This window comes from Blennius ocellaris, assembly GCF_963422515.1.
Source record: "Blennius ocellaris genome assembly, chromosome: 9".
NCBI classification, from domain to species: Eukaryota; Metazoa; Chordata; class Actinopteri; order Blenniiformes; family Blenniidae; genus Blennius; species Blennius ocellaris.
The window spans coordinates 6,594,914-6,615,660 of NC_137658.1; the positions used below are offsets into that span (position 1 = coordinate 6,594,914).

The 20,747-nt window shown below is 40.8% G+C and overlaps 1 protein-coding gene across 1 annotated transcript in view; it reads right to left on the bottom strand.

Annotated features, from left to right (window-relative positions):
• ccdc88b (coiled-coil domain containing 88B) overlaps positions 1-20,385 on the bottom strand; it is a 50,174-nt gene extending 29,789 nt beyond the window's left edge. The window contains exons 1-10 of the mRNA XM_080501716.1: positions 20,314-20,385; positions 18,913-19,061; positions 17,134-17,242; positions 9,621-9,690; positions 9,354-9,412; positions 7,694-7,777; positions 6,730-6,870; positions 4,156-4,301; positions 3,613-3,694; positions 2,063-2,221 (exon numbers count right to left, since the gene is read on the bottom strand). Coding sequence (XP_080357842.1) covers positions 2,063-2,221; positions 3,613-3,694; positions 4,156-4,301; positions 6,730-6,870; positions 7,694-7,777; positions 9,354-9,412; positions 9,621-9,690; positions 17,134-17,242; positions 18,913-19,061; positions 20,314-20,373 — 1,059 coding nt within the window. The 5' untranslated portion in view covers positions 20,374-20,385. The remainder of the gene's footprint in view (positions 1-2,062; positions 2,222-3,612; positions 3,695-4,155; positions 4,302-6,729; positions 6,871-7,693; positions 7,778-9,353; positions 9,413-9,620; positions 9,691-17,133; positions 17,243-18,912; positions 19,062-20,313) is intronic.
• Positions 20,386-20,747: the final 362 nt, after the last annotated feature.

Below are 20,747 nucleotides of genomic sequence, written 5' to 3' on the forward strand. Positions count from 1 at the left end.
TCTAAAGACACTGATATGTTTCTTACAACGAAGATCTGGATTTTATTCAGTGAGATTCAGTTTTTTTCTTTACAGACTTCCTCTAATCTGATTATTTCCTTTTTTTTTTTTAAATAACATAATTAGTGTCAGTAAATCCGTCTGATTATCATAATGTGTTGCTGCTCACCACACTTATAAAAATTATTTTCAAATGGAACCATGACCATAACATATCATATATTTGTTTTTTTAACTTCTTAGACATGTGCCCTTGAAAAGGCATCTAAATTATATTTAAACAAGTATTTAGAAAAAGTTCCTGTGCTGCTGGTTCGATAACATGCTACTCAAATGCAGATCACTTAAAAGAAAACAGTGTACATTGTTATCCGAGATCTCCCATACTGTGTAAAGATATTTTTCCCTCGCTGTGATCTGGAAACACATAAACACTTTGTGTTATAAGGTATAACTCATATTCATGACTTCATTTATCATCCCTGGTAAGAAATAATAGGTGATATTTGCAGTTATTTATAGTTTCAAAAGATCGGTGACATGTTTTTTCACATTTACTGATTTTACGTAACAATACCTTAATCAGCTTATTATCTGTATCTTTAAAAACAAGGCTCGCAAAAGCAAATTTAAAGAAAACAAAAATAAACGATATACACAATCAATTCAGCTTAACAGAAGCAAACTCTTGAGGAATGTCAAAGTCAATACAAATATGTTTAATTTGTTATTTTGTTTTGTACGACTGACGGTTGTTTCTGACAAAGGAGCCTTGAGTTGGGTCCATGAATTGGACATGTTAACGTGATGGAAACAACAATTTGTTGCTGTCATTTAAAACAGACAACTCACTCGATGTCACCACCATCAAAATTAAACGCAGCAACAATTAAGAAAAGTTAATCAATCACAGCAGTTGTAAACAAACCAACAGTTCGTTCAGAGCTTCCAAACCTCAATTTACACATTAAGAATTTAAGTAATTACATCCAAAATGTCGGCAATAACTTGTCCTATTGAGTTTTTGTTCCCGTGAGTCTCATTCTTAGCAGCACCCCCACCCACCTCCATTCTCACATCTCCCCAAATAACTGTGCCAGAACATCATGATTATTACTGATTACAATGATCACTAAAACTACGAAAATAGTACCCGAGATGGGGTGACATAAAGTGTCTTATTACGGCTGATCTTCTCATGGGTGCATATTTAGAAATAGTTTTCCTTCTACCAACACCCACACAAAGATTTTGTGTGAAGTTGATTACAAACACAAACATAAAAAAAAAACACACACACATCCCTGGTGGCTAATTTGAGCTGTCACGGGGGGAATCAAATGGAAGTAAAATTAATCATCTCAGATAAAGCTGAGGATACTGTGAGGCAGTTCACAATAATATGAGCACAATTTCTACCTCAGAGGAGTTTTACCACCTGAGGATGAATCTCATTTATGTATAAAAGTCCCAATAACCGAAGCTGTTCCTTGTCAACGAAGCAGCTCCGGGCTGTAAATCCCGGTGACATCACACAGTATAATCTCATTCGGCGTCTTTGAGCCGCGAGTTGTTCATACTCACTCTTGATTTAAACACTCAGGGCTGTGAGACAGAATATATGGCTTTTGAGATTAAGTAGTACTTCTTTTAAAAAAAAATAATAGCTACTCAGAAAAAGGTTTATGAAGGGATCTGCTTAATGTGACCTTCGTTGGAAAAGCTTAAGAGACCAAACTGCCTTTTGAAAGTCTGTGTGCCTGTCTGCACCTTTATACTTAATGTGCAGTGTTAATGCTCTTCTGCACGAAATGCCCTGCAAAAACCAAACGGCTGTGCTATTTGTGGAGTGGCTGTATCTCTGTTCCGTGTTTTCTTCCTGGTGTCAATGACTTATTCAGAAGAGGAACTTCTGTCTTCGTGTATATGTGTGTGCGTATGCGTGTGTGTGTGTGTGTGTGTGTGTGTGTGTGTGTGTGTGTGTGTGTGTGTGTGTGTGTGTGTGTGTGTGTGTGTGTGTGTGTGTGTGTGTGTGTGTGTGTGCGTGTTTGTGTGTGTGTACCTTCAGCTGAGTGCGCGTGAGCTCCAGGCTGCGTAATCTGTGTTTACAACTTTGAAGCTCAGCTTGCAGCTGCTCTGACCGGGCGGCTCGCTCTCGGGCGCAGTCCAGCTCGTCCCGCAGCGCACGCATGCCCCTCACCTCACCATGCAGAGATCGGTTCTACACACACACACACACACACACACACACACACACACACACACACACACACACACACACACACACACACACACACACACACACACACACACACACACGATGCGATGTGAAGGAAAGCAAACATTGACAAAGTCTGATGCACGAAGAAGAAAAGACGCGTGTGCATGTGGGTACATATGTACTGTACAAAAATGTTCTCACAAAAAGAAAAAGAAAATGACCTTGTTTTATGTATGAATCACAAGACCAAACCTCAAACAAGTAATTAAAATTCAAAATTCAAAGACACATACATCAATTGTGCGCTGAGACTTCTATAATTTGCAATTTGGAAACATTAGTATTCACAATATTTTACTTTTATTCCATCTATAATGGCTTGTCTTGTTTGAAGACTGTTTTGTTTCGGCTGCTCCCTTCGGCCGATTTCTCTATACCTTTATCACTGAACGCCTCACCTTGGCAATACATGTATGTTTTAGACAAAAATGCAGACTCGAAGCAGAAACCACATTTCACAAGCTGTATATGCCGATATATGTATTATATGTCCCATTCGGATGTGTTAACGTCAGCTCAGCTAAGCTCTTCCCAAAGCCACAGAAAACACTGTCTGGTTGTTTCATCTTTGAAAGGGGGAAAGCAGGAGAAGTATTCATCAGTTTAAAAATAACAAATCTGGATTCGTGCAGTGGTTTCGACACAGAAAAGAAACCATCCCCTTGCAATTGTGAACCTGTGTGACACCAACATTATAACAAGTCATATGGATGCAAAGAGATAATGACCATGCTTAAATTGATCAAACTGAGGATATTCTCTGGAGATCCAGTTACAAAACAATACTGCCTGATGAAATTCTCCAAAATAAGAAAGAAACACGACTGAAGTCATGAATGTAAGTCCATTTAATGACAGCTGGAAAAAAAAAAGCAACCGTGTCTGAATTACATTATTAAAAGTTTTTAAAGAGTAAACTTTGGCAGGCAAGAGATTCTTAAAGGCTTTTTTTTATTATTGATTTTGCTTTTTAACCCAATATGAAAGGTTGAGGAACAATTTTTTGCAACTAAAATTGTAAATGCCAGACAAAAAAAAAAAAAAACAGAATGCAAAAGTGTGAGGATGTCGTGACTTTACAGCTTTGTTAGTTTTGCAATAGCCACAAAGATATTTGTAGTGTTTTTCTGTCCACATTAAGAAGAAATAAGAAGGACTCTGGCTCCTACTGAATACCTTACCCAAGAAGAATCAACTAATTTGCTATGAAAAGCATTGAAGTGTGCCACAGAAAACAGCACGAGAGTTGCAGAAAGAATTGCGTCTAATGTCTGAAGAGAACAACTGAAAGCATCATGTTTCTGTGTCGTTCTCTTATCTTGTGTCGGTACCTCTTTCTGAAGCTTCTTGAGCTGCTCCTCCATCATCTGTATCTCCTGCTTGTAATCCAGTATCTGATCGCCTTTATCCTCTCTAAATACACACAAAATAAATTGCAGTTTTTCCAAAACACTGTTTACATGACATTTCCTTCGCTTGATTCATCTCGTGTGATAAATTGGCCGATGAAATGAGATTAACATGGATTATGTTTGCCAGAAATAGCAGAAGACATTTATAGAAATCGTAATTCAGCAACTGTGACCTTTATATTATAGTCTACATGTAATATGCTGTGTAAATTGGATTGTGGGCGAGAGCACCTGACTGGTTCTCGACTCGATGCTGAAGAACAACTCAGTTTGTGACAAACTCATTTGCACATTTTATTTTTTTTTCTTCCCAAGATGACCTTTATTACAACTTTTGCTAAAGGTTGCCCTGAGCCTTTCTATCACACTCACTCACTCACACACATATGACATGTACAGAGATGCATCTCACACCCATGAAAATGCATACACACGTCCACACACGCACACACATACACTCACAGTTGTTGTTTAAGACGGCGGAGCTTGGCCTTGCTGTCTGCCAGCTGTAGAGCCAGACCTTGGGGCGGCGCCTCGCTGTGGCCACCCAGGGGCGCCATGGTTGAATCAGCTTGAGCTTCCCGCTCCCTACAGAGCTCTGCCATCCTCTGGGATTTACAGGGAAAGAGAGAGAGAGAGAGAGAGAGAGAGAGATGAGTGATCGATGTCTGAAGTAGACAGAAGAAGCATGGAATAACCCAAACTGTGAACTTTTATCTCCAGAACACAAGAGCAGTAGAAGGTTGGAATATTTTGTTGGATTTTTTATTTTTTTTTCTTGTCAGCCGCATGTTGATTCAACTAGTGTTTCGCTCTATTGCCGATAAAGGTTAAAAAAAAAATATATATATATATTGTTTTGCTGGGTATATATGCTCATATTACAAAATGAAAAAGCAATCTCTGCTGCTGTTATCATTCTTCTAGTACCACTAACATCAAATGATTTCAAACACGGGACTCTGTGATTGAATCCACAGTTAAAACATATAAAAGTAACTGAATAATCAAGTGTTTTTGTTTCACACTGACGGGCCTAGCACAATTTTATTGCTTTGCAAAGTAAGACCTTTTCGTTTGTGCTCTTCTCTCTAGTTTGTGATATCGTCTATGAGGACAAAGCAACATAACAATCATATCATATCTGGTTACACACTTGGAGCAGAGACAGAGCTTAGTCTGTTTCATTAGGCCTCATTTGAGTGGGAGAAATTTGATATCCTCCGCTGCTCTGATCTCACATTAATGTTGCATTTAGAGCTTCTTTTGATTTTAAACCATTTCTTTCATAATCCCTTTTAATCCCATGGAGAATAAAACAAATCTTAATGTGGGTATTGGTTATGCATATTGATTTAAAAAAAATTTAGGCGGTGTTTGAATTCACAAAACAGTGAACATGAGGAGGAATCCAAGTTTCATTTTTAGAAGATGTTCAGAGGCCACTGACATCTCCAGAAAAGTGGTTGTTTGAAAATCTTGTCGGTGTGCCCTTTTCTCAGATAGTAGAAACACACAAGCTCAAAACATGCATTTTCTATTTCTATATCTGTTTTTAAGAAAAAAAAAGTTTCATTGCAACTTCTAACTCTGACCCTCAATTGCTCATCAACCTTGAGACTTAACAGTGCATTGATGTTTTCTGAATTTTAATCAGGGACTGCTTGGTGCATGAATATCCCCGGTTAAACTCTGCTCTGAGAAGCATTTCTGTGCAGAATTTATAGTGTTTTCAATGCATGTGGGATGGATGGATGGTTGGGTGGATGGATGGATGGATGGTTGGGTGGACTCCTTCTGTTCTCTTTAAAATGTCACTAATCAGGTTGGTGTCATAGTAAAGCTCCAACAGCATAATCTTTTTCTAAATCAAAGTTTCACGGCAGGCGTTAAACTCTGGACACTCACATGAAAATCATCATGAAGTCTGACAAGCACTGACATGATATTAGACTCCAGCTGCGCTGCACTTCCGCCCACGCACATCTGACCCCGTCAGTCTGAGCCGATGGAGGCAGTCAACATAGATGAGAGGCGACATGACGATTTTCTCTTCCCGTCAGTAGAAATCTTCCCTAACGTCTCTTTTAGCCGTCCTCCGAAGATTTCAATGACGACGATCCACGCCACTTTAATATCGATGTCGTGCCGCGTGACCGAGGTTTATGACTTACCCTTGACATGAAAACGCTGCGTCTCAAGAGACTACCTTGGCAATAATTTGAATTCATTAATACCTTGCTCGACCACTTTCGATAGGTGAGGCCCCCACACTTCCGATGACTATCATCATTAGTCCCGTCTCTCCTCTGTCCTCCTTCCTAATATGAGTTGGTGGATTTTGATGGATGATGTCTGCAGGTCTCTATATTCACACTGTTGTATTCGCCTGTGTCTGTTTGCACTATCCTCTCACCCTGAACCGGTCTGGTCTTGCACCATTGTCACTTTTGTCACATTAACATTAAAAAAAATTGGCAGATGATGATCACTCATTGCTTTGGATTCAAGTTTCAAAAAGATGTGACGCCAAGGTGTGAATGAGAAAAAGATGTATACATTTTCAGAAAGTTAATAATCACTGGGAAATCCTTGTTTAGCAGTGATATCAAAGAGAGGCATAACCCACCCCCCCCCCCCCCCCCCCCAAAAAAAAAACCCTCCCCTTTAGGATTAACTGCTTCTACTAATTGACTACTAAAAATGTAAAAACAACCAGTTGTTATTTTTCAGAGGGTAATGTGCTAAGCTACTGTTTTGGCAGTACTGCTGTATAACCTCATGCTGACTCCAGGAAGAGGCTGTGCCTGGCTGAGAAATTGTTTTGGAGGTGCTGGGCGGCAGATTTTGTTATTTAGACCCCAGGCGCAGTGTTTCCCTCTGACTCCAGTCTTACTACTAAGCCAACCAGGTGCCGGCTGCCTCATATTTACTGCTCAGACATGAGAGTGGTACTCAGGTTCTCACCGAGCTCTCGGCAAGGGAGCATATTTCTTGAAAATGTCAAATTCTCCCCTCAAGTGTGTTCGTTCATACCTCCAGATGTGTGTCTCTCTGTGCCAGCAGGCATTGGATTTGTTTGGCCATGGAGCTAAACACCAGCTGTAAGTCTGCGCCCTCATCCTGCACCAGCTCCTCCCACTGAAGCGGCAGCACCACCCGAGGATCCTGAGTCACCTGCAGCAAGGACACACGCTCAGGTCTCCATAAGACTTATGCGCGTCTGGGAAACACGACGCAAGGTCAGGGGGTAAACAACCCGGGCAGTGAGAGTGCAGTGTGAATACTAAGCGTCTGTGTAAAACAGGAAAAACAATAAGTTTTTGTCTGCGAAATGCATCCAAAAATGAGCGATTCATGCAAAACTGACGATCATGTTGACGGGTCTGAAATGTCCTCAGGTGGAAGGCATGTGAGCAACAATTGAGGGGGGGGTATATATCTATCCACGCATGGAGCGCACCTCTCACCTCAATGATTTATTAGGCTGAGAAAGCCGGTACAGAAAAAAAAAAGGTAGCAACATGCTGTTACTGTAATACAGACTCTCCGCTGTGCAACATGCTGTTTTTGTAATGCTGGCAATTATTCATGGGGAGTATTTTTAAACTAATACAGTTTGGCGTTTTCGCCTTATTGGAGGGGACAGCGGAGAGTAACGGAAGAGAGGCGACGATATGACAGAGGTGGAGGTGGAGAGGTGGACACAAGGGGTGGAGGATCTATCCCACAGTGGCAGCACGGGGCAGCCGGAGGTCCTGGGGAGGCTGCCGGCAGAATGACAAGTAGCTCATTTTCACACTTACTTGAATCACACATAAGAAGGACCACTCTCTCTGCCTGCAGGCCAGACAGTGGAGAATTTCTTGACAAAATAACATTTACGAACAAAACCTCCTGAGAGATGTCTCCTCCAGTCCAAATCCTCACCACTGCGGGCCGGACGGTGAACATCTTTTATAGTTTGAGAGACTCTTGAATCGATTTAATGTGGACATACCTGCTGAATGCAGTTGGCGATGGCCGCCTGGGTCTGGATGTCCAGAGACTGGATCTGCTGAATAAATGTTTCCTTCTTCTCACACTGAAAAATCAGACACGATTAGGTGTGCTAGTGTGTGCGTGCGTGCGTGAACAAGAATCATCAGCAATCAATCGAATCAACCTAATCTGAAATAGTCTTACTATTGACATACTCTGACATTTTGATGCTATAATTGGAAAATTGTGTGTGATCTTTTCTTTTTTTTTCCAAGCAATTCAATAAGAATCTTTACTTTGTTACTTCATATTGTAAAAAAAAGGAATTTGCTGCCCTAATTTCATTTTACTCCACGACATATCCTACAGTGTTTGGTTGCATTATGAGACAACAATATAACGTGTAATCTTTCCATGCCCACATATCAGCAGAAATCCCTCTTCTAATAAGTAGCATATACACACAAGAGCTTTCTTTTATGCTTTTCAATAAAGTAATACTGCAAAGCCGAAAGCTTAGCCGCTGAACACCAACCCAACAGGAGCCAACAGAAGGCTGTTGTGGGAAAAGGCTCAGCTTTCTGCACAATTTGACATTTACTAATACATTCTTGTCATTTTTTCACTGTCTCCCCAATGTAACAGTGGTAGACTGTTCTGCTGTGTGTCTCCTATATCCCACATAAATTAATGCCAAAGGTGGAGTCAGAGCTCAAATAATCACTACTCCATGAAGTGCAACGAAACCAATGTAATGCACCTCCAACCTACTAATTATATCATCCTATGTAACTATTAACAGCATAAACTGTTTGAATATAATGGGACTGCTGAATAAATTGCATTAATTTAGAAATTACTACAGATAAAGCTGTACCATGAATTCAAAGGGTTTCAGGTGAGTTGTGGAAAAAAGTCAACCCTGTAATTAGGTTTAACATGTCCTCGATGCTGTAAAGTCCTGATGCACATTTAGATTAGTAGATAACAGGTAATGTGATGAGAAGAATGTACGCATTGGTAATTGAATACATAGACATTGAATGTCACACTGAACAAGCAAACGTACTTAAAAAAATAGGCTTTCTGAAATAACAGAATAAGAAAATGCAATGAGTCAGTGAACTTTGTGACAAGAAAGTGGGCTTGGAGAAAAACTTGAAGCGTTAGTTATTAGGTTAACGTTATTAGGTTTCGATCTTTAGGGCAAAAAGCTCCGTCTCACCTTCATGTTCATTCAACCATTAAATAATTGACCAAAAAGTGGATATAGTGTCCCCACCAGAGCTGGAAGGAGTACTGAAAATGTGCATCCCAATAAAACTACTGTGATGTTACCTGAAGTCTACTCAGTTAATAGTAAAAGCATATATTAAGTCACTCAAGTGGAAGTACAAATTACATAATCTACTCGTGGTATCAGTTGATTTTAATTGCAACGCTATTAGCATTTATTCAATCCAACATGTATGAAATTTCAACATTAAAAAAAAACCACTAATTGAATTCAATAATGAGTATTTGCTATTCACTTCTTTTACTGTGAGTTTTTTTTTTTTTTTTTTTTTTATACATTTTATGATGATGATATTTACTATTAGTGAAATAACAGCGGCGGTTGTATGCAGATGGTATCATCCTTCAGAAAAACCTGCTGGTGCGAATGAGTGTGAAATCACCTGCACTGCACTCCCTAACAGGAGCAGGAGCAGTCGCCTGAGCTCCTCCACAGCCGCCTCTAAGGACACAGAAATAACTGTCACCATCATCATTATCATCATCATCATCATCACCACCGGCCTCCCCCCCACACCACTATCCTCCCCGTCATTATCACCTTAATGTGCTTCACGGATAGCCGAGATATGGACTTGTGTATAAAGTATAACTACTTTCTTGCAGCTGAGCGGTGTGGCACTGATAGGATCAGTGTTGTTATCTTATACCTGTTAGGGGGTCCTGCCCCAGAATGGCAACATTTGGGAGGGGCATCAGTATCAACTGTTGCAGGTCTTCCTGAACAAAAAGATAAATGGAAAAAGTTAAGTGCAGGGGGAAAAAAAAAAAATCACAAATGTGGAGTGATCCGCTGGCAAAGCCAGTCCGTACAACCAGCGAGCCCGCAGTGTGGATGGAATAACGTCAACAAAAAAAAAAAGTCTGCTGCGATTTGTGGTGTAAATACAGGAGTCGTGATAGAGGCCCAACCTTCATTCATGAATGTCAAGACGGTTCAGTACATTTCAAATGAAATATGTGCGTCTATAATACACATTTCACCGTATTGAACCGTCTTTACCAGAGACGTTAAACAAACAGCAAGCAGGCCAAAACTAACATCTTGCATCGTGAAAAAAATTACAAACACAACATTAACTTTAATGTTTCCATAAAATTCACTGCAGCTCTTTTTAATTTATTCACTGGGTTTTGCACTGTAAGAGCAGCCGAGACAAGAGTTGAGATTTTCGCGGTGACAAGAGAAAGAGCAACCGTATCACTCGCAAAGTGCTATCAACATCCAACTGTAAGGGTGAAATTGTGAAAACATGCAAACCCAAAGCTGAATAAATCATGGAGAGAAGCACTGTGGCAAGACACATAATATTTTTAATGATACAATATTTGAGAAGAATATTATGCTTTGTTGTTTTAACATGTTCCTATACTTGCAGCATTCTTATTCTAATATTTAAAACTTATCAGGTTTTGAATGAAGATAAATTCAAAGTAAACATTGTATATTATACTCATGCCTCTTTCAAGAAAGATAAATAGTTGGAGTTTGCATTATTTATTGGTCATTATGCAAATCTTTTTTTTTTTTGTTGCGGCCCATCAGAGATCACATTGGGCTTTATGGGCCCTGCGTTGAAATGAGTTTAACACCCCTAGTCTTGACCAACAGTAACAAATCGAAAAAAGAAAACATTAATAAGCCTGTAGTAAAAATAAAGTATGTGTTAAGTACTTCTGTTGTTGACCTTGTGGTCAAAACATACGAATGATGCGGGCGGAGGGCAGACGGGTTGAAAATGTCACAGCTGACAGCTTAAGAGACCAGAAGAAACCAGTAACAGGAAACTAAAGCTCGCTAAAGTTAAGCTATTTATCGGAACCTTTGTTTTCCACTTTCATTTTATTAGATTTTTCTTATTTCTAAGCAACAAATCACACAAACAGAACATGACAATTTATCCTGAACAAATGCAATTGAAGTTAACATAAACAGACAGAGATCGGATATATATGAGAAAGAAAGAATGAAAGATAAAGAAAGAAAAGTGAAAGCAAAGGGGAAAGATGGATAAAAGAAAATTGAAAAAGGGTAATACCCTATTGGGAGCTTCATTTTATTTTGTGCATTCTTTTGCACAGCTTTCAACTTCTTCATTGTCTTTCAATTGTCTGTCGCTATGCGGGTTTCTGAAAAAAGTCAATTTCTTTCAGTTGCTTCTTATAGTCTTAGACCACACGTCAGTTTTAGATTTCCTGTGTTATGTCTGTCCACTGTTACCCAAATAAAGTACCATACAGCTCTTAGGAGTGTGGTATTGTAGTATATGTCGCAGTGTAATATGTATACCGGTAGTTGTCCAAAACATCTGTATCTTCTAGCAAGTCCAAAACATGTGTCTCTGGTCTGTATCGATTGTTCCACATTCTCTCCAACATGGCTGATTTACGTTCAAGTATTTACTTTTGGTCTTGAGTGTAATAAATAATCCGATCAGATTTTTCCAGGAGAATTCCCTCCCTGCCCACGACATGGTCGATGTTTGGTGCATTTTCCACATATTTAATAAAATTATTACTGGCGAAGATTATTTCACCACAAATTTGATACATTTGGTTGTTGGATAGATATAAAAAAAAAGATATATTAAAAATGTGATTATCTTCTTTTCTTCATTGCTTCACCAACTTTATGTCTCTCTCCCCTCTATGCCTCGCTGGAAAACTTGTAGGATCTTTGACTCTGGAGGTTTGTGATCTGTGTCTCCTGCCTCCATCAAGTCTGCAGGCTGTCTGACTTGGCGTTCGTCTCATGTCAGCTTGTTCGTTTGTTGCTCTCTGTCTCTCTGTCCTCTCCTTTTTCTCTCCGACTTCCACCAACACCCAACTGGTGTCGGCAGGATGGTGCCAACCTTTGAATCCGGCTCTGCGGGAGATTTCCTCCCTGGTGAGGAGTTTGTTCTTTCCACCGATGCCAATGGGTGTAGAGGAAAGATGCAGGGCCTTTACGCAATATATTCCTTAATTTGGACACATTTTCCACGAATTTCTCTTCTAAAAGGTTGTTTTGATTCCCCAGAAATAGCAGAATTCCCACTGTGTGATCAGGCAGCTTCAGCAAACTGTATTTTGAGTTTGAAGCTCTTGAACAAACCTGTTGGCAGATTCAATCGACTCTGCCTCGAGCTGGACTGCTGATGCCTCAAACAGTCTCCATCCAGAAACCTGGCGTCTCTGGCAGTGAAATCAAGCATCTTATCATGTGGCTCATCAGCGCCACCCTCCGCCTACACCGCCATCTAGTGCAGCACAAGTGCAGCGAGCGATAGTCCAGTTACTTTTTATTTATTTAGTCTTCTGAAACAATTAGAATGATCTACTTCTTCATTTAAAAAAAAAAAAAAAATGTCAAAGAGCCACTCGGCTGCTGTTGGCCAGCTCCTCACCCAACTGCTCTGAAAGCCTGTTCGCATCCTCCTGCAATCCATCAACGCAAAACCACCAGAGTACAGAGGCAAGTCACAATTACAGCTCTCTCTGCTGCTCACCATAATTTATAAACTGTACAGTGAGAATAGCAATGTACCAAGAGACAGGGACTCCCTCCTGCAACTGGCATGCACAGCCAAACCCTTTCGTTTCTGCTCCTTCAGGGTGTGAAGGGAATTATTGAGCACAGCCCTGAGCTGGTCATAATGCAGCGAGTGGGTTTTGTTGGGTTTTTTTGTCTTCGGCCAAACAGACTCCTGCAGGAGATCAGCCAGAGCAAAAATGATATAGAAGCTGCTTGTTGATGTTGGCATGCTAATATCCTTGCTTGGACAATTCCCTGTCTGACAGCCCAGCCAAAATACACAGCGGGTCGTATTTCCTCAAATCCCTCTTGCACTATATTTTTTACTTCATCATGTGATACAATAATATCACCCTGGCAAAGTGAGGGATTAACAGTATGAGTAGGGGCAATTATGTGATCTCTGCTATGATTTCCATGACAGTTACGCTTGAGGTTAATTTCCAAGGGAGGCACAGATTTTATCTTTACGACGTCACTGCAGAATATATAAGCCTTTACCCTTCTGTGAGTCTAAAACTCATTATGATAGAATGCTATATACAGAAGTAGGAAATTCTGAAGAAATGTCTTCAGCAAGCTGCTGGCTTCAGTTGAGGAGAGAATTAATATCCATCTGCAACATCGTCTTTTCCAAATTCTGTCTTCCAACATTATGTTGTTTGGACTGGTGCTGGTTTCATTTTTCTCCAGTGCTTTTTCACTTCTTTTTTTTTTTTATTTAGTTGAATTATTTATTACATTTTTGGCTCCATGGAAAGCAGACTAGTGGAAACTACATTTATTGTATGTCCATTGGTCTTACAAATGTCACGGTTTTGAGAATGAGTTTTTTTTTTAATGCAGAGGGTCACTAAATTAGTCGTCAAGTGAAATGAACATTTAAAATCTCCCATTATTAGAAGGTTGGAAAGTGAGAGCTTCATGTTGTGGTATTAAAAGCTTTTGCATGCAGTGAAAAAAATAAGAATCGATTTTCAACAACAACAAAAAACCCACACACAAAGATACAGTATATCAGACCAGAATAAAACAATAGAACAAAATAGAGTAGAGCGAAATGCAATCACAGAGGAAAAAGTAAGAAAATAGTAGAACAGACAAGAGTAAAATTGAGCAGAACAGAACATATTACAGTAAGATAAAGTAGAGCCAAGCAGACAAGAAATAACATAAAATAGTAGAATGAGAACAAGACTAATTCACAATAAAGTAGAACAGATCAGATGACGAGAGAGCAAAATCAAATTTTTACTAAGATGTAATTACTGAGTTTTGGTCGTAGAAGCCATTATCTCCAGAGGAAGAGTCAAAAACATCTGAATATAAAACTGTCCAGCTCAACACAACAGCAAACTCCGACCTGAAAATGATCCAATAAGAGAATTAAAACATCTCTGATGATCTAAAGCAAAACTGAACTTTTTTATTTCACATGAAAGCGTAATTTATGAGTGTTTGGTCTGGGTAGCCTTAGGATAAATGGCTGTACTTCACAGTTCTTCTGTTGAAAAGTAAATTGCATTTGCACTTTACAAACAAAAAGAAAAACTGTAATAAGGTATCCAAGGTTTCTTTATATACCAACTCGCCGCAGAATAACCATACTATAGCGGAAATGTTTTCAAAGTCATTAAGTGTATACTCAACCTTTAGTTCTACAATATAGTGAAGAATTTATAGAAAGCAGAATTGGCCTGCCTTTACGTCTGTGTCGCCAACACAAATAGCTCAGTTGCTTTATTAGAAAATCAGAGGTCACAGTGGAGAAAATCAAGTCTCTCCAGGCTCCTCGCTTCTTCTGAGGTTGAAACCTGAAACACCCTTTTCGTTGTACCGCACACATTTCCTCACATTAACACAGTTGCAGCATTAAAAAAAAAAAAAAAAAACGACAGCAAGAAGTAAAACAATGACGGATGTGGAACTAAACGTCCCCAGCAACAGTGGAGAGCAACCCGGTGGCCTTCGAGAGCTCATATGAGCTTCCCAATTATCGCCAGCCTCTCGTGTGGCTCTGAGCTTTCAAGGGACATTAGTGACTCACTGGAAATTAGGAAGTGAAACCTTGTCGACTCGTGTTCCGATGCTGTGCGACAGGCGGGCGCAAGCGCATGTTCAGTCCACCTGACTGCTGCGCACGGAGGCTCTCTTTGCTGAGAACAGAAGCTTTTGAATCGTCCTCCGGGGGAAAGAATTGAGTCATTTCCTCAAACGCCGCGGGCGCCCACGACGCACATTATGAGAAATGCGTGATACCTGAGGGCGACGCGACGGACTCTTATTCTCATTCCTTCCTCCGCCTCGAACCACGGCTGCAGTTTAAAACATTCGCTTTGCCAAACCCGACACACTCCTTCACCCCATTTTGCCGCGATGATAAGTAGGGCCATGTTGACAGAGAATGGAAAATTCGGTTTCTTTCACCACCCCTTCATGCAAAACGCTCTGTCACCTCGTGCGCACACTTCAAACTGTCCGCCGCGGCCTGAAGGCAAAATATTCACGCATTAACGCTGATAGTTGAATTTCATCATATCCTGTTTTCACGACCTCGCAGCAACACGACTCTCCAGTCCTCCGCCGTCACACCATCCCCCGCACCCTCTTTGCCATTAAGTGTGGCCCTAAGTTACATTGCAGAGGAATATTTCAGTGTTTTTTGCAGGACTTGTCTTCGCATGATGAGCTGGGAGTCATTTCAGTTCATCCCCCCCCCCCCCCAAAAAAAAAAAAAACCTATTACAAGGTTGTTTTTGAAAACTTTGTTGCTCGAGATGATTGAGAGAGTGAATGGAGGCTATTCACAACAGCAGATGGAGTTCGAACCAGAATCAGACTGCTTCCAAAAGATTTTGCAATTTGAATGATTGTGCCAGAGGTTCGTATCAGTATTTTGTAATGACTCGCCTCACTGCTGAAATGGTAATTCTCGAGTAAGACACGCTATCAAAATACCCAATTCAGCTTATATGATGCTTATATATCAGCACAACGTCTATAAGAACAGTTCAAATGTAGTATTTTGACATTTTGCGAAATGCATCTATTTTGTGTTTTGCGGAGAATCGGATGAAATTATCAGTATTGCGTCATTAGTTATTGCAAATAAACCAATGTGCCATCAATCAAGCAAACATTTTCGCAAATGTCCATCCATTCATCCATCTTCTATACCTCTTAATCCTGTGTAAGTCTGAGATGTATTTTTTAAGAGATTTCTTCTGCTGACAGTTATTAATGTGATCATATTTGCGGAGTTTCTAAAAAGGACTGGTTATGAAGACAAATGGTGCCTTCACCCACTGATTAAAACGTTCCATTTAGCTTGCGGATGGTTAAAAACCCATCAAAGCCGCACCCTTTGTTGCCAAGCTCTGGTTCTAACCAGCTCCCAAAATAACCTACACTACGAGTGACTTTATTTGTGCATAAAACAACTGTAAAGATTTGAGCTTCCGTGTCCTGCTCTTCCAAAAACTAAGCACCCACAACTTCACATATTTCAGAAACCGCCATCTTAACTGCTTTGAAATGTCAGAGACATTTTCTGCTTGCTTGTTACTTCTGAGATAAAAAAAAAAAAAAAGGATTAGACTCTCCTGCCTGATATATTAGGCAGCGAATCACATCTTCATTCCCTGATAACTTCTGCACGCACTCTGATTCGAAATCACATCACCAACAGTCCATTTATGAGATATGTCACCTGTGTGGAGCAGCTATATCCTCCACATTTATACACAGACTGCAGTTTAGATGCCGTAAATATTGTACACATACACAAAATGAAGAAACAGTGTTTATACAGTGGCATCAGCAATTTTGAAGTCGAGTTTGACCTGGCGAGTTTAGGTACGATATTTTTTTATTTTTTTATTTTAATATCTCGCCCTGTTTGGTTTTCTACCACCTCCTCAGGCCCTTTAAATGTTAAATAATCCACTGTGTTCACCACAGCCTCTAACTTTACCCGCCTGCCGTTAGAAGCTGGACAGGTAGCACACAGGCAGTTCATCAAAAGCTCCTCAGAAGAAGTCAGCTGTCTGCTGGATGTAGAAAGAGGCCGATGAGGGGAGTGAATGTGAAGAAAAGCAGCGGAGCTGCAGGCTATAAAGTCAAACAATGAGCTGAGAGAGGCGCCGAGCACGGCTGCAGAGAACAAAGTTAGGCGAGAATCCTCGCAGGTTCGACACCACCGGTTTTATTTTCCGCGCTGCATGGAGCCATCTGATGCACTCTGTAGCACACTGACAATTTTCACACGTGGATGTTTGCTGAAGCTGTCAGGAAAATATTATTTTGCAAGTACTGAGAGTTGATTTTCAAAATCTAATTTCCACATCTTCATCAAGAAGACCGACAGATGGAAATGTGGAGCGTTTGTTCTTCGTATTAGCCTTATTATGCACATTAAACCAGTCGTTTCCACAGGATTTGATTCAAAGAAGAAAAAACTGATTTAAGGTTGAAAATGAAATATAAAAGTGAAATGATACTGGGGTTTTTTTTTTTTTTTATGGTATTCACAATGTTTTGCATGTTATCTTATCCAAACCTCTACCAGGATTAAAATTCTAATTTAATTGCTTAAGATCTCAACCCTAACTCCCGTCTCACCCTCCTTCACCCCACGACCCTTCACGTACCTGGTAAAAGGCTCGGAGGTGTCGATTCAGGATGCAGAAGTTTTGGACCCGCAGCATGTGGTCGTGTCTGTCGCCGCCGTACAGCTGCTCCACTTTTGGGTTGGGGTCTCTGGACAAACACAGAAACAACACAGTTGTCTATTTGCTGCACTGTTCAAACAGTCCAGTGCCATTTCTCGCCAGATGAGAAATTCTTATGCAACAGTGCATTTAGGCAGGGAGTGAATAAAATTTTAATGAGCCCGAGAAGCAGCCGGCGAGACTCCACATGCAATGATTTGTTGAATTAAAAGGACTCAGGTCAGTCCAAATTAATCTGCTGTTCAACAAATACAACCAACATCTCGTCTTTCAGCGAGAGAACAAAAGGTATTTTTCTGCTGCTGTCTGAACATTAAGATATGGAATTCAGAGGCGATGACCAAAACACCAGCATATGTGCAGCATCCGAGTTTATGATTTACGGGGGGGTTTTCTGGTGGGGGGGGATACATTTATACCGATCTTTCACACAGACTCCAGAACTACGTGAGGCTTTAGAATGGGTTTACATTTAATGCACGGATGGAAACACACTCAAAGCCTGCAACCGAGCCAGCAGCTCTGCAGAGCTGGAGTAAGGCACTGAAACAGAATATGTGACTTTTACTCGGTTGAACATTTTTTCGTTACCTGACTTGGCTGATTCTTTAGTTCAAAACAAGTAAAGCTCGTCTTTGTGAAGGAGTGCAGCACCGTGGGCTGCATCGTAGTAGTCGGCAGTCGCATTTCACAGAGAATACGTATGTGTTGTTTTTCTCTCCCACAGTCTAAAACATGCGATATTAAATGGTGATTAATTTTACTATTGGGGTAAATGTGAGAGTGTGTGACTGCATCTGTTTTGTCCCGGCACTGCGCTGACGTTCCATCCAGTCAGATGGGAATGGACTCCAGTGTCCTGCGAATGTAATTTGTATAAAGTGGTACCAAAGATGGATGGATCAATTGATCGATAGGTACCAATGCTGGCAAAATGAAGGAGCGAGACCGTTTCTTTTAGAATGACTCGGCTAAGTGACATTTTAGTGCTTTAGCCTAATTTTTAAATGGATGTATTAAAGCTGGCTACAGCACTACTCACTTGTGTCTATTCACATTATTACAATAAAAGGCATATACAGCATATATTTATATTGTCACCTCTAACCAGAGACTTTTAACCTCCATAGAGTGTGAATCACATTGCTCTGTTAGACTTATTAATTGTTTTTTACATAACATAATACTGATATCAACAGCTGTTGCAATTCCCAAGCACAATTCTTGTCACGCTGGTTAATTGTTTCTACTGTGAAGCTTTCTGAACACATGCTTATTTGAGCATTTCAATGTTTCTTTATCTTGTTCAGGATCGCTAAAGGTGAAGATACATTTTAGTGTAACTGGCATGCAAAATAAAATATCTCTTTTGTTGTCATTTGTGGAAACTAATGCACTACGTGAGAATGTTTTTTGCATACTATCCTCTTTGAATATGGTTTTTAGTTGGTAATAGATTTATGAGGAAGACACCAGACAACAATCCAGTCAGTTAGAATACCTGTCTAAACAACCACGTTGCACAAATGGAATAGTTTTCATTGTTGTTGTTTTTTTAATAGAAAATTAATGTTTCCATCTCAGTGCTTAATGTTGATGGGAAACAGTCAACAGGAAGTCACCCCATTAGCTTTCTCTTTAACAGCATGAATGCAATTCTGCACGGCGATGAAGCAAGAAAATCTTGATCAATCTTACATGACCCTCATGACCTCATTGAGAAAAATCCCGTCGGTCAGCCTGAGGTAGTGGTCTCGGGCACTCTTGAGACTTGAGTTGACTTCCATGTACTGACTGTCCAGCGTGATGCCATCTTCGCTCGCCACCATATTCTCAAACAGCTGAACCTGTAAGAGACACACAGAGGGACGGTGTTGCGTGTCTGTGTGGCTGTAAGTGTCAGCCACAAACGATGGACAGGGACGAGGTCGGACGGAGACGGAGGCAGAAAATAGGAGTGCGGAGGGAGTGAGAGACGAGGAGGGCGATGCAGAGGGGCAAACATTTTCACACAGGAAGCCACTTGAGTCGGTGCACCTGTCTGAACAGGTGGGATCTGTGCTCGCACACTGGGAAGCACTTCACAGTGACAGGCAGCCAAGCAGGACTGCAGCCAAGGTCTCTCTCTCTCTCTCTCTCGCTCTCTCTCATCTAAGACGAGTCTTGCCAGCACAAACTGCAATATAATGAGGTTTATTCCCACCTGCACCTTCTAAAAGCGCCGCTGTTGGTAAACAGAGTAACAAGCTGGAGTTATCTCAGCCCATAAGGTGAGAGGGGAGCAGCCGGAGACCCAGTGCGACAGGATAAATTGGGTGGCACAGCGGTGATAGCGGTGAAAACGCTCGGGTCAGTGAATAACTGGCCTACTGAAGTGGTATTGAGCAAAAAACAAAAAAAAACAAAAAAAACCAAGGCTGTGGCTGTGTCAGCTTCAGGCATCCTGTTGAACCATGACCTCTGACCTCCTTTTTTGGCCCATGAGGTTCTGCAAGCATCTTTCAAGCACATCATTAACACTGCTCGTTGACCAGAAGGGATGGAAATCCCCCAGGAGCTGACCGCTGGTGTGTGGAAGTCGGCCAGAAATACAGAAACGTACAAATGCAACAGATCCTCAGAGAGAATGTTGCTGTTTTGAAAAGGGTGGGGGTAACCTTGTGTTGTGCTCAGATCAGAAACAAGCACCAAGGACACGGAAGCTGGTCATTAGGGAGCTGCCAAAAGGAGAAGTGAAGCGTTTGCTTTCCTCTTCACAAAAGGCAGAAACAAGGCTTTTGTTTTTTACTCATAATTGTTTAGACAAACTATCTGAAAATGTATCTTTATGTGAAGAGAAGAGGGGAACGCAGACAGCTCCAGAAGTTATTATAAGTAAAATATTTCTGACTGGAATTCATATGGAGTTTATAACAGAGCTGGGCCTCTTTTTTTTTTTCTTTTCTTTTTTTTACACAATTTCCACATCATCCTCCAGTTTTATCTTCGTTTCTCTCTGTGTATCTGAAAATGACCTCTTTCTCTCTCTCTCTCTCTCTCTCTCTCTCTCTCTCTCTCTCTCTCTCTGTAATTCGAAGTGATAAATGGCAGATGACGTACCCATTGCGCCAACGCACTTTCCATGAATTCCTCTATTATCTCCTTAATGTTGGACTCCATTGTTGTGTTTCGAGGGCTGCGAGACGCGACAGCATCGAGCTAATTAAAAGAATATTATCGAATGTGTGCATGACAGACGATCCATCTTGAAGTGAAGTAGTGTGACATTAGTGCGGCCCTTCCACCCCCCCTCCCTCCCTCCCTCCTCCTCCTCTTCCTCCTCCTCTTCCTCTCACTGTGACAGTTTCATTGCAAAACCACACCGTCTTTTTTTTTTTTAAACACACGTGTTGCAGCGTTGCTTTTAAACACACCCTCCACACACGTCACATACACGGACATCCTCTCTAAATCCTTTTAGGTGTGAAAATATTAAAGAAGCAGTCACACGAATGTATTCGTGTCATGTGGGTTCGAACAGGGGAAACAGCTGG